Source organism: Mustela erminea, chromosome 8, assembly GCF_009829155.1.
Source record: "Mustela erminea isolate mMusErm1 chromosome 8, mMusErm1.Pri, whole genome shotgun sequence".
Lineage (NCBI taxonomy): Eukaryota > Metazoa > Chordata > Mammalia > Carnivora > Mustelidae > Mustela > Mustela erminea.
This window is the reverse complement of record NC_045621.1, coordinates 67,380,283-67,393,777: the sequence shown is the minus strand read 5'-3', so window position 1 is coordinate 67,393,777 and position 13,495 is coordinate 67,380,283. Positions and strand designations below refer to the sequence as shown.

General features: G+C 37.6%; 1 protein-coding gene across 4 annotated transcripts in view; it reads left to right on the top strand.

Annotated features, from left to right (window-relative positions):
• Positions 1-13,495, top strand: part of SLC25A12 (solute carrier family 25 member 12) — a 198,758-nt gene that overhangs the window by 138,306 nt on the left and 46,957 nt on the right. For all 4 annotated transcript variants that reach the window (XM_032355945.1, XM_032355942.1, XM_032355943.1 and 1 more), the window contains one exon: positions 12,703-12,849. In XM_032355945.1, the coding sequence (XP_032211836.1) occupies positions 12,703-12,849 (147 nt within the window). The remainder of the gene's footprint in view (positions 1-12,702; positions 12,850-13,495) is intronic.

The window sequence follows — 13,495 nt, the reverse complement described above, 5'->3', positions numbered from 1 at the left end:
TATACGCCCATTTTTCATTTCCCATTCCCAGAGGCAACTTTTTAAAACTCCTATAATTATTTCTTTCAGTGATTACTTCCATAGCTTTAAATAATAAACTCACATTGGCACTTCTACTGTTTTAAAATCTTTTTAATTGAAGTATAGTTCACACACAATGTTAAATTAGTTTCAGGTGTACAACATGGTGATTGCCTATTCTGTGCTCACCACAAGTGTACCTACTATCTGTCCTTCTACAATGCTGCTGTAGTACCGGGCTTTATATTCCCTATGCAGTGCCTTTCATCTCTGACTTATTCATGCCATAAATAGAAACCCGTACACCCCTCTTTCCTTCACCCATTTTGCCCATCCCCCACATGCTTCACCTATGACAACCACTAGTTCTCTGTATTTATGGGTCTGTTTCCGCTTTGTTCATTTGTTTTATTTTTTAGATTCCACATATAAGTAAAATCATATGGTATTTGTCTTTGACTTATTTCAGTTAGCATAATACCCTCTAGGTCTGTCACTACTGCTTTAAATGGCAGGATCTCATTTTTTTTTCATGGCTAAGTAATATTCCATTGTATGTATATACCACATCTTCCTTATTCATGTATCAAGGGATACTTGGGTTGCTTCCAGGTATCTTGGCTATTGTAAATAAAGTTGCAATAAACATAGGGGTTCACATATCTTTTCAAATTAGTGTTTTCATTTTCTTTGGGTAAATACCAAGTAGTGGAATTATTGGATTGTATGGTGCTTCTGTCTAATTATTGCCAGGAGCCTCCATGCTGTTTTTGTACAGTGGCTGCAGCAATTTGCATTCCCACCAACAGAGCCTAAGGGTTCCCTTTCTCCACATCCTCAACAATACTTGTGATTTCTTATGTTTCTAATACTAGCCATTCTACTAGATGTGAGGTAATATCTCATTTTGTGTGTGTGTGTGTGCGTGTTTTAAAGAGTTATTTATTTATTTTAGAGAGAGAGCGTGGTGGGATAGAGGGACAGAGGGAGAAAGTGAGAGTGTCGTAAGCAGACTCTGAGCTGAGCAGAGCCCAACACAGGGCTCAATCCCATGACCCTGAGATCACAACCTGAATTGAAACCAAGAGTTGGATGCTTAATGGACTGTGTTGGCCATCTAGATGTTGTCTTGGAAAAATGTCTGTTCATCTCCCCTGCCTGTTTTTCTGCAAATATTTTCTCCCATTAACTACATTGTCTTTTTCTTTTGCTGATGGTTTCCTTTGCTGTGCAAAAGCTTTTTATTTTGGTGTAGTCCCAACAGTTTACTTTTGATTTTGTTTCCCTTGCCTAAGGAGACACATTTAGAGAAATGTTGCTAAGGCCAATGTCAGTGAGATTCCTGCCTATGTTTTCTCCTAGGGGTTCCATGGTCTCAGTTCTTATATTTAGGTTTTTAATACATTTTAAGTTTATTTTTGTGTGTGGTGTAAGGAAGTGGTCCAGTGTCATTCTTTTGCGTAGTTTTGTCCAGTTTCCTAGCACCATTTATAGAAGAGACTGTCTTTTCCTCATTATATATTCTTTCCTGTTTTGTTGTACATTAATTGACTGTATAATTGTGGGTTCATTTCTACGCTCTCTGTTCTGTTTCATTGATCTATGTGTATTTTTGTGCCAGTACCACACTGTTTTGATTACTAGAGCTTTGTAGTATATCTTGAAATCTGGGACTGTCGTACCTCCAGCTTTATTATTCTTTCTCAAGATCGCATGGCTATATGGGGTCTTCTGTGGTTTTGTACTCTACTTTAAAAATGTTCACTTTTAGGTATTTTTCGTTGAATTTGAACTGTGGAAGATTAGGAGCTGATTCTTTCACCCCATCTCTGTATCCCACAGACTTGGATACTTTTTGTCTCCATCACCCATATAATTATGTTATGATTCTGCTTAGATCAATAATCATATTTTAATTACGATAATTTTATAAATACTATGCGTGACTAAAATGATTACTTTTCTTAAGATTTCTAGTTCTTCTTATTTGTTTAGTTTTCTATGTATTAATGCTAATTCATTCTTAAATTTTGCCTCAGTTATTAACATCTCATTTTAATATATTTACAACATTAGGTATTCATTCTATCAATTTTGTCTTTTTGGAGCTCTCTAGGAGCTTTTTCTTTTTTAAAAAATCCAGGTAAAATTCACTTAACATAAAATTAACCATGTAAAAGTGCATGATTTAGTAGCATTTAGTACAGTCCACAGTGTTGTGCAACAAACCTTTCATTACCAGAAAAACCCCTCTGTACTCATTAAGCAGTCACTCCTCATTCCTGTTTCTCCTCAGCTCCTGGCAGCCACCAAACTACCTTCGCCTCTGTGGATTTACTTCCTCTGCATAGTGCATATGCGGTAGCCAACCCCCCCCCCCCCATTATTTACGGTTTTGCTTTTTGCAGTCTCAGTGTACCTGCGGTCAGCCGCGGTCCAGAAGCAGATAATCCCCCTTCAGATGTATCATCAGAAGTTCAGTAGTAGCCTAATGCTGTGTCACAATGCTGACACCATTCACCTAACTTCATCTTATCACTTAGGCATTTTATCTCCTCAAGTTATCACAAGAAGAAGGGTGAGTAAAGTACCGTAAGATATTTGAAGAGGACAAGAGAGAAAGAGACCACATTCACATAGCTTTTATTGCAATGTAATGTTATAATTATTCTGTTTTATTATTATTTTAGTGATTACTGTTAATCTCTTACTATGTCCAATTTAGGAATTAAACTTCATTTTATGTATGTATGTATGGGAAAAAAACAGTATATATAGGTTTTGGTTCTAGGTGCAGTGTCAGGCATCCATTTAGGGGTCTTAGATAAAGACCCATGGATAAAGGAGGACCACTGCTGGTGGAATTATACAATATGACTTTTTATGTCTGAACTTTTCTCACTTTGCATAATGTTTTCAAGGATTATCCATGTTGTAGCATGTATTACTACCTTACTCCTTTTTACAGTTCAATAATATTCCATTGTATACATATACAATATTTTGTCTGTCCATTCATTAGTTGATGGACACTTGGGCTGTTCTCGCCTCACCTTTTGGCACTTGTGAACATTGGAGTACATGTATTTGTTTGAATACCTGTTTCCAAATCTTTTGAGTATAGCGCTAGATATGAAATTGCTGTCACGTAATTTTATCTTTAACATTTTGAAGAATTGCCAGACTGTTTTCCACAGTCCCTGCACCATTTCCTTGGAACTTTCTGACCTGCTTTATGGTTGCAGGCTGGCGTTTGTACTTTTTGCGTAGCTGTCAGTCTGTCAGTCTGTTATCTACCTTCACCATGGGAAATCCATTTGTTTTTCTTTTATGTTGACTCTCCTGTTTTTTGTATTCCATCTCTTCCTTTATTATGGTTTACTTCCTCTTTTTGGTGGAATGCTTCCTGCAAGGGCTTCTTGAGGAAAGTAAAATAATTTTTTTGTGAGACTTTCCATATCTGAAAAACTCTGCACTGTTTACACTTAGTATGATTGGGTATAGAATTCTTTTTTTTTTTTTTTTAAAGATTTTATTTAGTTATTAGAGAAGGATTGAAAGAGGGGCAGGAAGGAGAAGCACTGCCCACTGAGCAGGGAGCCAATGTGGGGCTGGATCCCAGGACTCTGGGACCATGACCTGAGCCTTAATCAGATGCTTAACTGACTGAGCCACCCAGGTGCTTGACTAGGTATAGAATTCTACTAGGAATTATTTTCCTCCTAATTTTGAAAACATTTCTCTTTTATTTTCTTGCTTCCTGTTTTGACACTGAAAAATCCAGTGCCATTCTCATTCTTGATTCTGTTTTGAAACATTTATTCACTCTGGAAGGTTTTTTTTCCCCTTTTCTTCAGTATGTTGAAATTTCATGATGATATTCCTTGGTGCAGGGCATTCAGTGGGCTCTTTGAATTAGAAAACTTTTGTCCCTCAATTCTTGAAAATATTCTTTTTTTTTTTTTTTTTAAGATTTTATTTATTTATTTGACAGAGAGAGAGAGATCACAAGTATGCAGAGAGGCAGGCAGAGAGAGAGGGAAGCAAGCTCCCCGCTGAGCAGAGAGCCTGATGTGGGGCTCGATCCCAGGACCCAGAGATCATGACCTGAGCCCAAGGCAGAGGCTTAACCCACTGAGCCACTCAAGCGCCCCTTGAAAATATTCTCATTACTTTTCTTATTTATTTTCTTTCTTTCCTTTAATATGGTGAGCATATTAAATGTATGATTTAGTTTTTTCTGCTCTTCTACTTTTGGACATTTTATTAAGTTCTAATTTTTGTTACATTTCAAATTTTCAGTTAAAAAGAACTGAATATTCCTTTCTGAATATTCCTTTTTAAAAAATAGCATATTCTTTTTTCATGGATGTGCTATACTTTTCCCTTCTCTAAAGATATTGAAGGCAGGTGTTTTCTTCCTTCCCCTGCGAAATGTCTGTTTTCTCCAAGTTTCTTTTTCTTTGTTTGTGTTTCTTTGTTTGGCTTTACTCATGTCTGATTGTCTTTGGACTTCTGCTCATATTTAAGATTAAGGCTTATTGAGTTCATGGCACTACTTATTAACGCTTGATCTTATTGTAAAGTTCACTGACTGGGCTGTTCTTTTGGGGTCCCTCTAATGTCTGTATGCTCAGGTCTTTTCTTTAGCATGCCACCTGGAATATTCAATCTGACATTCTGGTTGCTGAATGAATGAGAGAGGAGGGCTGGAGGTCTCAACATTCAGTATGGAGTATGGAGATGAACTTTCTTTCTTTTTTTTTTTTAAGATTTTATTTATTTATTTGACAGAGATCACAAATAGGCAGAGAGGCAGGCAGAGAGAGAGAGGGGGAAGCAGGCTCCCTGCTGAGCAGAGAGCCGGATGCGGGGCTCGATCCCAGGACCCTGGGATCATGACCTGAGCCGAAGGCAGAGGCTTTAACCCACTGAGCCACCCAGGCGCCCGGAGATGGACTTTCATTGACTTACCTCTTTTCAACTGCACCTGGTCTCCCCTAGTCTGAAGACCCTCTGTTACATTCTCAAGGCAGTGAACCTCTAGTTTTCTCCCAGGCTTGGGAAAGGGCAGAATCCTGGCTACAGTGAAGCAATGCAGGTGACTAACTGCATTTTAAATAGACTTCCCTCTAAACCTCCTATCTGTAGTTCCAATTTCACTGTCACTTCTGCGGATACTAGTGTAGCCAATTCCTGAGTGTTTTGGGGGTCTTGGATTAGGGGTCTTAGTCATTGAATTGCTTTTTGATTTTTTCCATGTCCAGTTTTCTTGAGTCTGCTTATCTGTCACTTGCCTTTCTGCTCTCTAATCTAAAAAATGTAGTTGCTATCTTCTTTCTGTTCTCTTTGTCCTTGAGTGTCTGCTTTTAGTTCCTTTTCTGTGATTTTAGCAAAGAGTAGAGTTTTAGAAGACACCAAAGTTAAATTACTAGTCATTCTCATTCACTGCCACAGTTTCTGAAGCTCAGCTGTTTTCATCTCATAGTTAGATGAAATATATTTTAACATGAGCATAACTTCGTTTTTTTACCCTTTCCTTCAGTTCCCCTATCCACACTTGAAATCTGAAAGCGGACTTGTTTTATTTTTTATTTATTAGAGTATCTTTATCTTTTAAGATTGAAGTGTCATTTTAGAGTATTTTAGGTATTTTATCTTTTATAAGCCTAGGATATTGTTTTTCTTTATGTGCATGATCACAGTTTGAACACTATATCCTGTAGGTGAGGTTGTTTGTAGAACCTAGTGCTTGTTCTAACACTTGCACATTTAGTGCCTATCCGACTGACACTGTAAAATGTGCAAACCGGAAATGTTGAAAATATTATTTATTTGAGACATGATTATTTAAAAAAGGAAATGATCCCTGAAACTAAGACTACACTATACAAATTTGAATTTAAATAAAATCTTGAAAGAAAAAAAATAAAATTAAGAAGGAAATGTTCTTCCAACTCGTGTTTTTTAAGGTTTCTCTAAAGATGGTTTGTTCTTGTCATTGGTTCCCTCACATTTATTAAGGAATATCTAATTCTACCCTGATATATTACTTATACTACATAAACTGGAGAGCTTTAGATAAGAACCTTCTTTTTTCCCCTTTTGTTTTGTTTCTCATTTGAAGTCCTTAATGTTAATTTTTTAACCTTTTTATTTTGAAAGACTTTAAGTATATTTAAAAATAGAACAGTGTAATGAATTTCCATGTACCCATCAACCAGCTTTAGCAGTTATTAACTGTTGGCCAGTCTTATTTTGTCTATAGTCTCCACTGTGCTTCCTCCTGGACCATTTGGAAGCCAGTCTGATACCCTCTACAGTTTCATCTGTGATACGTTTCCTATGTATTTTTAAAAGATACTTAGGAGTCCTCCATTTGTTAACCTAATGGAAAACAGAAAATCTATCCTTCCATCCTTACTCTTGCAATGAGGATTCTGCTTTGTCTTTAATATAAAGGTCCACATTTTCTCTAGTACCGAGTATCATTAATAAGGCTTCATTGTGTCCATGGTTGCCACTGGATATTTCTGAGAGACAAAGACTTATAGATGGAGAAGACAAAGACTTGACAAAAACATAAAGAAGGAGGAAAAAAGGAGAAGTGAGGAAGGCAAAGCATATCAGACATGGAGTGGACCTGTGTCTATTTCTGATGCTGCTTAGGAATACTCTTTCTGTGGGGGATACTTCCAAGAGTATTTTAAGGTTGGAATGAAGACCTAAAATTCCTGTTTCATTTGAGTGATATGGTTGGCGGTGATAGGAAGGAACGGAGTGAGTAGGGGGAATGAAGAAAGTAGAAGAGGACAGAATTCACAAATATGTGGAGATTATACAACACATTCCTGAATAATTGATAATCATAGAACAAATCAAAAGGAAAATCAAAAAGTGTCATGAGACAAATGAAAATGAAAACACAACATACCAAAATGTATGAGAAGCAGCAAAAGCAATTCTAAGAGGGAAGTTTATAGTAATAAACACCGACATTGAGAAAAAATTGAGAATCTCCCTTTACATCTCAAGGAGCTAGAAGAAGAATAAACTAAGGCCAAAGTTGGCAGAAGGAAGAAAATAACAAAAGTCAAGGCAGAAAAAAAGGAAATATAATAACTAGAGACACAATAGAAAAGATCAATAAAACTGAGAACTGTATTTTTTTAAGATAAACAAAATTGACAGATGTTTAGATTGAGGAAAAAAAGAAATGAAAGAGACATAAATGATAAAAGAAATACCAAGGATCATAAGAAACTACTTTGAATATTTCTATGCCAACAAATGAGATAACCTAGAAGACATGGATAAATTCCTAAAAACATATATCCTACCAATTCTGAATCATGAAGAAATAAAAAATCTAAACAGACCAATTACTAGCAAGAAGGTTGAGTCAGTAATTAAAAAACCTCCCAAAAGGGGCGCCTGGGTGGCTCAGTGGGTTAAAGCCTCTGCCTTGGGCTCAGGTCATGACCCCAAGCTCCTGGGATGGAGCCCCCCGAATCCTGTCCGGCTCTCTGCTCAGCAGGGAGCCTACTTCTTCCTCTGTCTCTGCTTACATGTGATCTTTGTCTGTCAAATAAATTAAAACAAAAACAAAACAACAACAACAACAACCAAACCAAAACAAAACAAAACAAAACAAAAAACCTCCCAAAAAGATAACTATAAGATCAGATGGCTTTCCTGGTGAATACTACCAAATATCTAAAGAAGAGGTAATACCAGTCTTTCTCAGACTCTTCCAAAAAGTAGATGAGGAGGGTAAACTTCTTCCAAATTCACTTTACAAGACCAGTGTTAACCCTGATACCAAAGCCAGACAAGGACTCTGCAAGAAAAGAAAACTACAGGTCAGTATTCCGGATGAAGATAGATACAGATAGCCTCAACACAATATTAGTAAATAGAATTTTAAATATTTTTAAAAATTATTTATTTACTTGACAGAGAGAGCACAAGTAGGCAGAGTAGCAGGCAGAGGGAGAAGGAGAAGCAGGCTCTCTGCTGAGCAGGGAGCCTGGTGCAAGACTTGATCCCAGGACCCTGGGATCATGACCTGAGCCTAAGGCAGACACTTAACTGGACCACCCAGGTGCCCAGTAAACTGAATTTAATAGTACTTAAAAAGAAGCATACACCATGATAAAGTTTGCTGGAATGCTAGGAGAATTCATCATATGTAAATCATTACATGTGGTATACCATATTAACAAGATAAAGAATAAAATCACATGATCATCTCTATAGATACAGATACACATTTGACAAAATTCAATATCCTTTCATGATAAAAATGCTTAGCAACTTAGCTGTAGATGGAACATCCCTCAACATAATAAAGCATATACATAACAAGCCCATAACTCACATCATGCTCAGCAGTGAGAAGCTAAGAGCTTTTAAGATCAGGAAAAAGACGGATGTCCACTCTTACAACTTTTATTTTAAAAAGTACAGGAAGCTTTAGCCAGAGCAATTAGTCTAGAAAAAGAAATAAAAGACATCCAAATTAGAAGGGAAGAAATGAAATTGTCCCTTTTTGCAGATGCCATGATATATATAGAAAAACCTAAAAAAAGTACACACACATACACAGTGTTAGCACTGATAAATGGCTTCAGGAAAGTATTAGGGTGCAAAATCAAGATACAAAACCAGTTGCATTTCTATACATTAACAGTGAACTATTAAAAAGAGAAATTAAGAGAATCCCATTTGTAGAACATCAAAAAAAATCAACTACTTAGCAATAAATTTAACCAAGAAAGTGAAAAACCTGGTCACTGAAAACTAAGCCACTGATGAAAGAAGTTGAAGACACAAATAAATGGAAAAATAATTGTGTTCATTTATTCAAAGAATTAATATTGTTAAAATGTACATACTATCCAAAGTGATCTGTGGATTCAACACAGTCACTATCAAATTCCAATGGTACTTTTTTTTTAATAAGATTAACCAATAGCTGTTGGCTTTTCTTTTTTTTAAGATTTTTTTTTTTTTTTTTAAAATTTGACAGAGGGAGAGAGAGATCACAGGCAGGCAGAGAGAAAGAGGGGGAAGCAGTTCCCTACTGAGCAGAGAGCCCAATGCGGGGCTCGATCCCAGGACCTGAGATCATGACCTGAGCCAAAGGCAGAGGTTTAACCCACTGAGCCACCCAGGTGCCCCTCCAATGGTACTTTTTAACAGAACTAGAGAAACAGTCATAAAATTTGTATGGAACCACAAAAGACCCCACAGAGCCAAAGCAATTTTGAGAAGAACAAAGCTGGACACCTCACACTTTCTGAATTTAAACTATAGTATGAGGATATAGTACTCAAAACAGTATGGTTTTGTCAAAAGACCAGCACATAGATAAATGGAACAAAATAGCCCTGAAATGAACCCATGCATATATGGTCAATTTCTGACAAAAGAGTTAAGAATACACAATGGAGGAAGGGTAGTGTTTTTAATAAACAGTGTTGGAAAAACTGGATGTCTGCATGCAAAAGAATGAAACTGAACTCCTATCTTATACCATACACCAAAAAACCCTCAAAATGAATTAAAAACTTGAGCATAAGACCTGAAACTTTAAACTCTTAGAAGAAAACATAGTAGGTAATTTCCTTGACTTCAGTCTTGGCAATGATTTTTTTTTTTAATTTATTTGTCAGAGAGAGACAGAGGGAGAGAGAGCGAACACAGGCAGACAGAATGGCAGGCAGAGGCAGAGGGAGAAGCAGACTCCCTGCCGAGCAAGGAGCCCGATGTGGGACTCGATCCCAGGACGCTGGGATCATGACCTGAGCCAAAGGCAGCTGCTTAACCAACTGAACCACTTGCCTTGGCAACTGAGCCAATTGCCAGGCGTCCCTTGGCAATGATTTTTAAAATTTGACACCGAAAGCAAAGGCAGAAAAAGCAAAAACAAACAAGTAGGATAACATCAACATGAAAAGCTGCACAGTAAATAAATCAGTCGACAAAATGAAAAGGCAACCACTGGAATGGGAGAAAATATTTGCAAATCACATATCTGATAGGGATTAATATCTAAAATATACAAGGAACTTATACAACTCAATTACATACATATATACATACAAATAAAAATGGGCAAGGGACCTGAATAGTCATTTTCCCAAGGAAGACATACAAATGGCCAAGAGGTATAGGAGAAGTTTTCAACCTCACTAATGATCAGAGATACGCAAATTAAAACCACAATGAGATGTTACTTCATATTTGATAGGCTGTCTATTATCAAAGGACCGGAGACAACAAATGCTGGCAAGGATGTGCAAAAAGGGGAACCCTTGTACATTGTTGGTGGCAATGTAAACAGGTACAGCCACTATGGAAAACAGTTTAGAGGCTCATCAAGAAATTAAAAATAGAACCACCTTATGATCCAGCAGTCCCACTTCTGGATATGTATCCAAAGAGGAAAAAAAGTCACTATTTCAAAGAGCTAGTTGTACTCCCATGTTTATTGTAGCGTTATCACAATAGCCAAGGTATAGAAGCAACCTAAGTGTCCATTGGCAGATAAATGGATAAAGAAATTGTGTGTGTGTGTGCGCACATACACAGACACACACACACTAGAATAGTATTCACTCGAAAAAAAGAAGGAAGTCCTGTCCTTTGCAATAACTTAGAATAACTTGGGGGACATTACACTATGTGAAACAAGCCAGACAGAGAAAGCCCTATTACAAGATAGCATTTCTATGTAGAATCTTAAAAAAAAAAAAAAAAAAAAAAAAGTTTAACACATAGTAACACAAAGTAGAATAATGGTTGCCAGGGGCTCATTGAGGAGTGGGGTGGTAAGAGAAAGCAGGAGAAACTGGAAAAAGGTCACAAACTTTCAATTATAACATGAGGAAGGTCTGAGGATGTACAGTGTGTCATGGTGACTATGAATAATACTGTGTTGTATAATTGAAATTTTTCAACAGACTGTTTAGAGAGGTGGGAGAGGGGCAGACTCCACCCTGTGAGTGGAGCCCAACACAGGCTCAATCTCAGGACCCTGCGGTCACAATCTGAACTGAAATCAAGAGTTGGACACTTAACCAACTGCATCACCTAGGCACCCCTGTATAATTGAAATTTGCCAAGAGAGTAGAACTTGAGAGGTCTCATAAAAAAAGATAACTATGTGAGGTAATGGATGTGTTACTTAACATGGCGAGATTCCTTTCACAGTGTATGCATATATCAAATCATGTTTCACACTTTAAATATATTATGATTTTGTTAATTTTATCTCAATAGATATTTTAACATTTTTTTAAAAAGTAGAAGAGAGGGAAAAGAAAACCTTGTCAAATCATGCTGGTTGTTAATTTTGTACTTACCAGTTGAGTTTCAGCTCTCCACTCCTGTTGCTTTTTTCAAGGAAATCCAAACATTTAGATGTTTGATGATAGGTGTTACAATGTTTAGATGTTTTCCTCAGGGTTATCATCTAATTTTTTAAAGTTATGACTATTGAAAGATTTAGTAGTTTTCATATACTTGTCTCTAGCCTGCCAACCTGTTAAGAAAAAATATTTTAGAAACTTGTTTTATTGCTGGGATGCCTGCGTGGCTCAGTTGGTTAAGCATCTGCCTTCAGCTCAGGTCATGATCCCGCTTCTCCCTCTGCCGGCCGCTCCCCCTGCTTGTACACTCTCTCCCTCACACAAATAATTAAATAAATATTTTTAAAAACAATGAAAAAACTTGCTCTGTTGGAGAGAGAGATAATGAGCAAATGTATTACTTCTTTTAGAGGAGGAGGCAAGCACTCTCTTATATGTGAATTTGGTTATTATGGTCAAACCACACATTCCTCAGTTTTCATTTGAGCACCTGCAAATAGAAAAGATGTCCTTTGGGGTACCTGGGTGGATCAGTTAGTGGAGTGTTTGCCTTAGACTCGGGTCATGATCCCAGGGTCCTGAGATCGAGCCCCCACACCAGGCTCTCTGCTTACTGGGGAATCTGCTTTTGCCTCTCACTCTACCTCTTCCTCTGTGTGCGCGTGCCCTCTTTCTCTCAAATAAATAAAATCTTAAAAAGAAAGATGTCCCTTTAAAGAAAATTAGAGAAGTAAGTTATATAACATTAAATACTACAGCCTGTCATCTAGAGCATATTGAACATAGCCTACTTCTTGCTTGATCTAATATTCATTTAATTGTAGTTGTCCAAATGTATATTAATTATTCCAAAGGTAACCTTGTCCATAATATTTTATAAATGGTGTTAAAGCTTAATTCCTGTGAATGGAAATGGGAACTATTTTCATATTTACTTACAGTGCTGTGGAGTCCAGTGTGTATAATATTAAAGCCAGGATATGGATTTTTTAAAAAGATATTATTTATTTATTTGACAGAGAAAGAGATCACAAGTAGGCAGAGAGGTAGGCAGAGAGAGAGGGGGGCAGCAGGCCCCCTGCCAAGCAGAGAGCCCGATTCGGGGCTTGATCCCAGGACTCTGAGATCATGACCTGAGCCCAAGGCAGAGGCCTAACCCTCTGAGTCACCCAGGAACCCCAAGACATGAATGTTTAAAATAAATTTAAGCATCTTTTAATGTTTAATGGTGTCCTTCCTCTTCAAAACATGCAATTGGGATGTGCTTTGACCAATCTAATGTCCTATTTCCAACTTTTCTCTCTAGGAGCTACAACTGGAACATGCAAGACAAGCCTTTGCGCTGAAAGACAAAAGCAAAAGTGGCATGATTTCCGGTTTGGATTTCAGTGACATCATGGTTACCATTCGGTCTCACATGCTTACTCCCTTCGTGGAGGAGAACTTAGTTTCTGTAAGTAGAAAACAAGTGCTCCATTTTCTGTTTCTTTAAAAATTTTGAACCGTTGGGTCCTGGCTTGCCTCTTTGGACCCATTGGAGTCTCAACTATTCTAACCTTATGTTTGGTTACAGAAGGTAAACAGGTATGTGTGAGGGAGGTGGGGGTGATGGTGAATTTCCCCAGATCATAGCTTTCTCAGAGCCACCATCTTGCTTTCATGTATTTCCAAATTGTTTATCTCCATTTATAGAGTCCAACCAAAGAAAACAAGGAGTTTGTAGACAAGGGTGTGTAATTAATTACTTTTTCCAGTGGCAGTACCTCTCCCAGACACTACTGCCTTCACTTTGGCCTCTTTCCATCCCACCAGGCTCCCAAAGCCTTGCTATAAAGATGGCTCCTTCCTCTGTTGCCTGCAGGGTGCTGTTTGCTAGAGGAATCATCACTGGCCTCTACACTGTTTTAATAACCATGGCCGAGGCAGAAGGTATGGAGGAAATACGTGGGCATCAGCCTCTGTGGCTCCCTCCTCTCTCTGCCCCTTCACCTGTGCATTCAGTCTGCATGGACCAGATGGGTTTTTTTTTGTTTTGTTTTGGTTTTCTGTTTTTGTTCTGTCGAACTGCTAATCTCAACAAGTAACCATCTGGACCATAG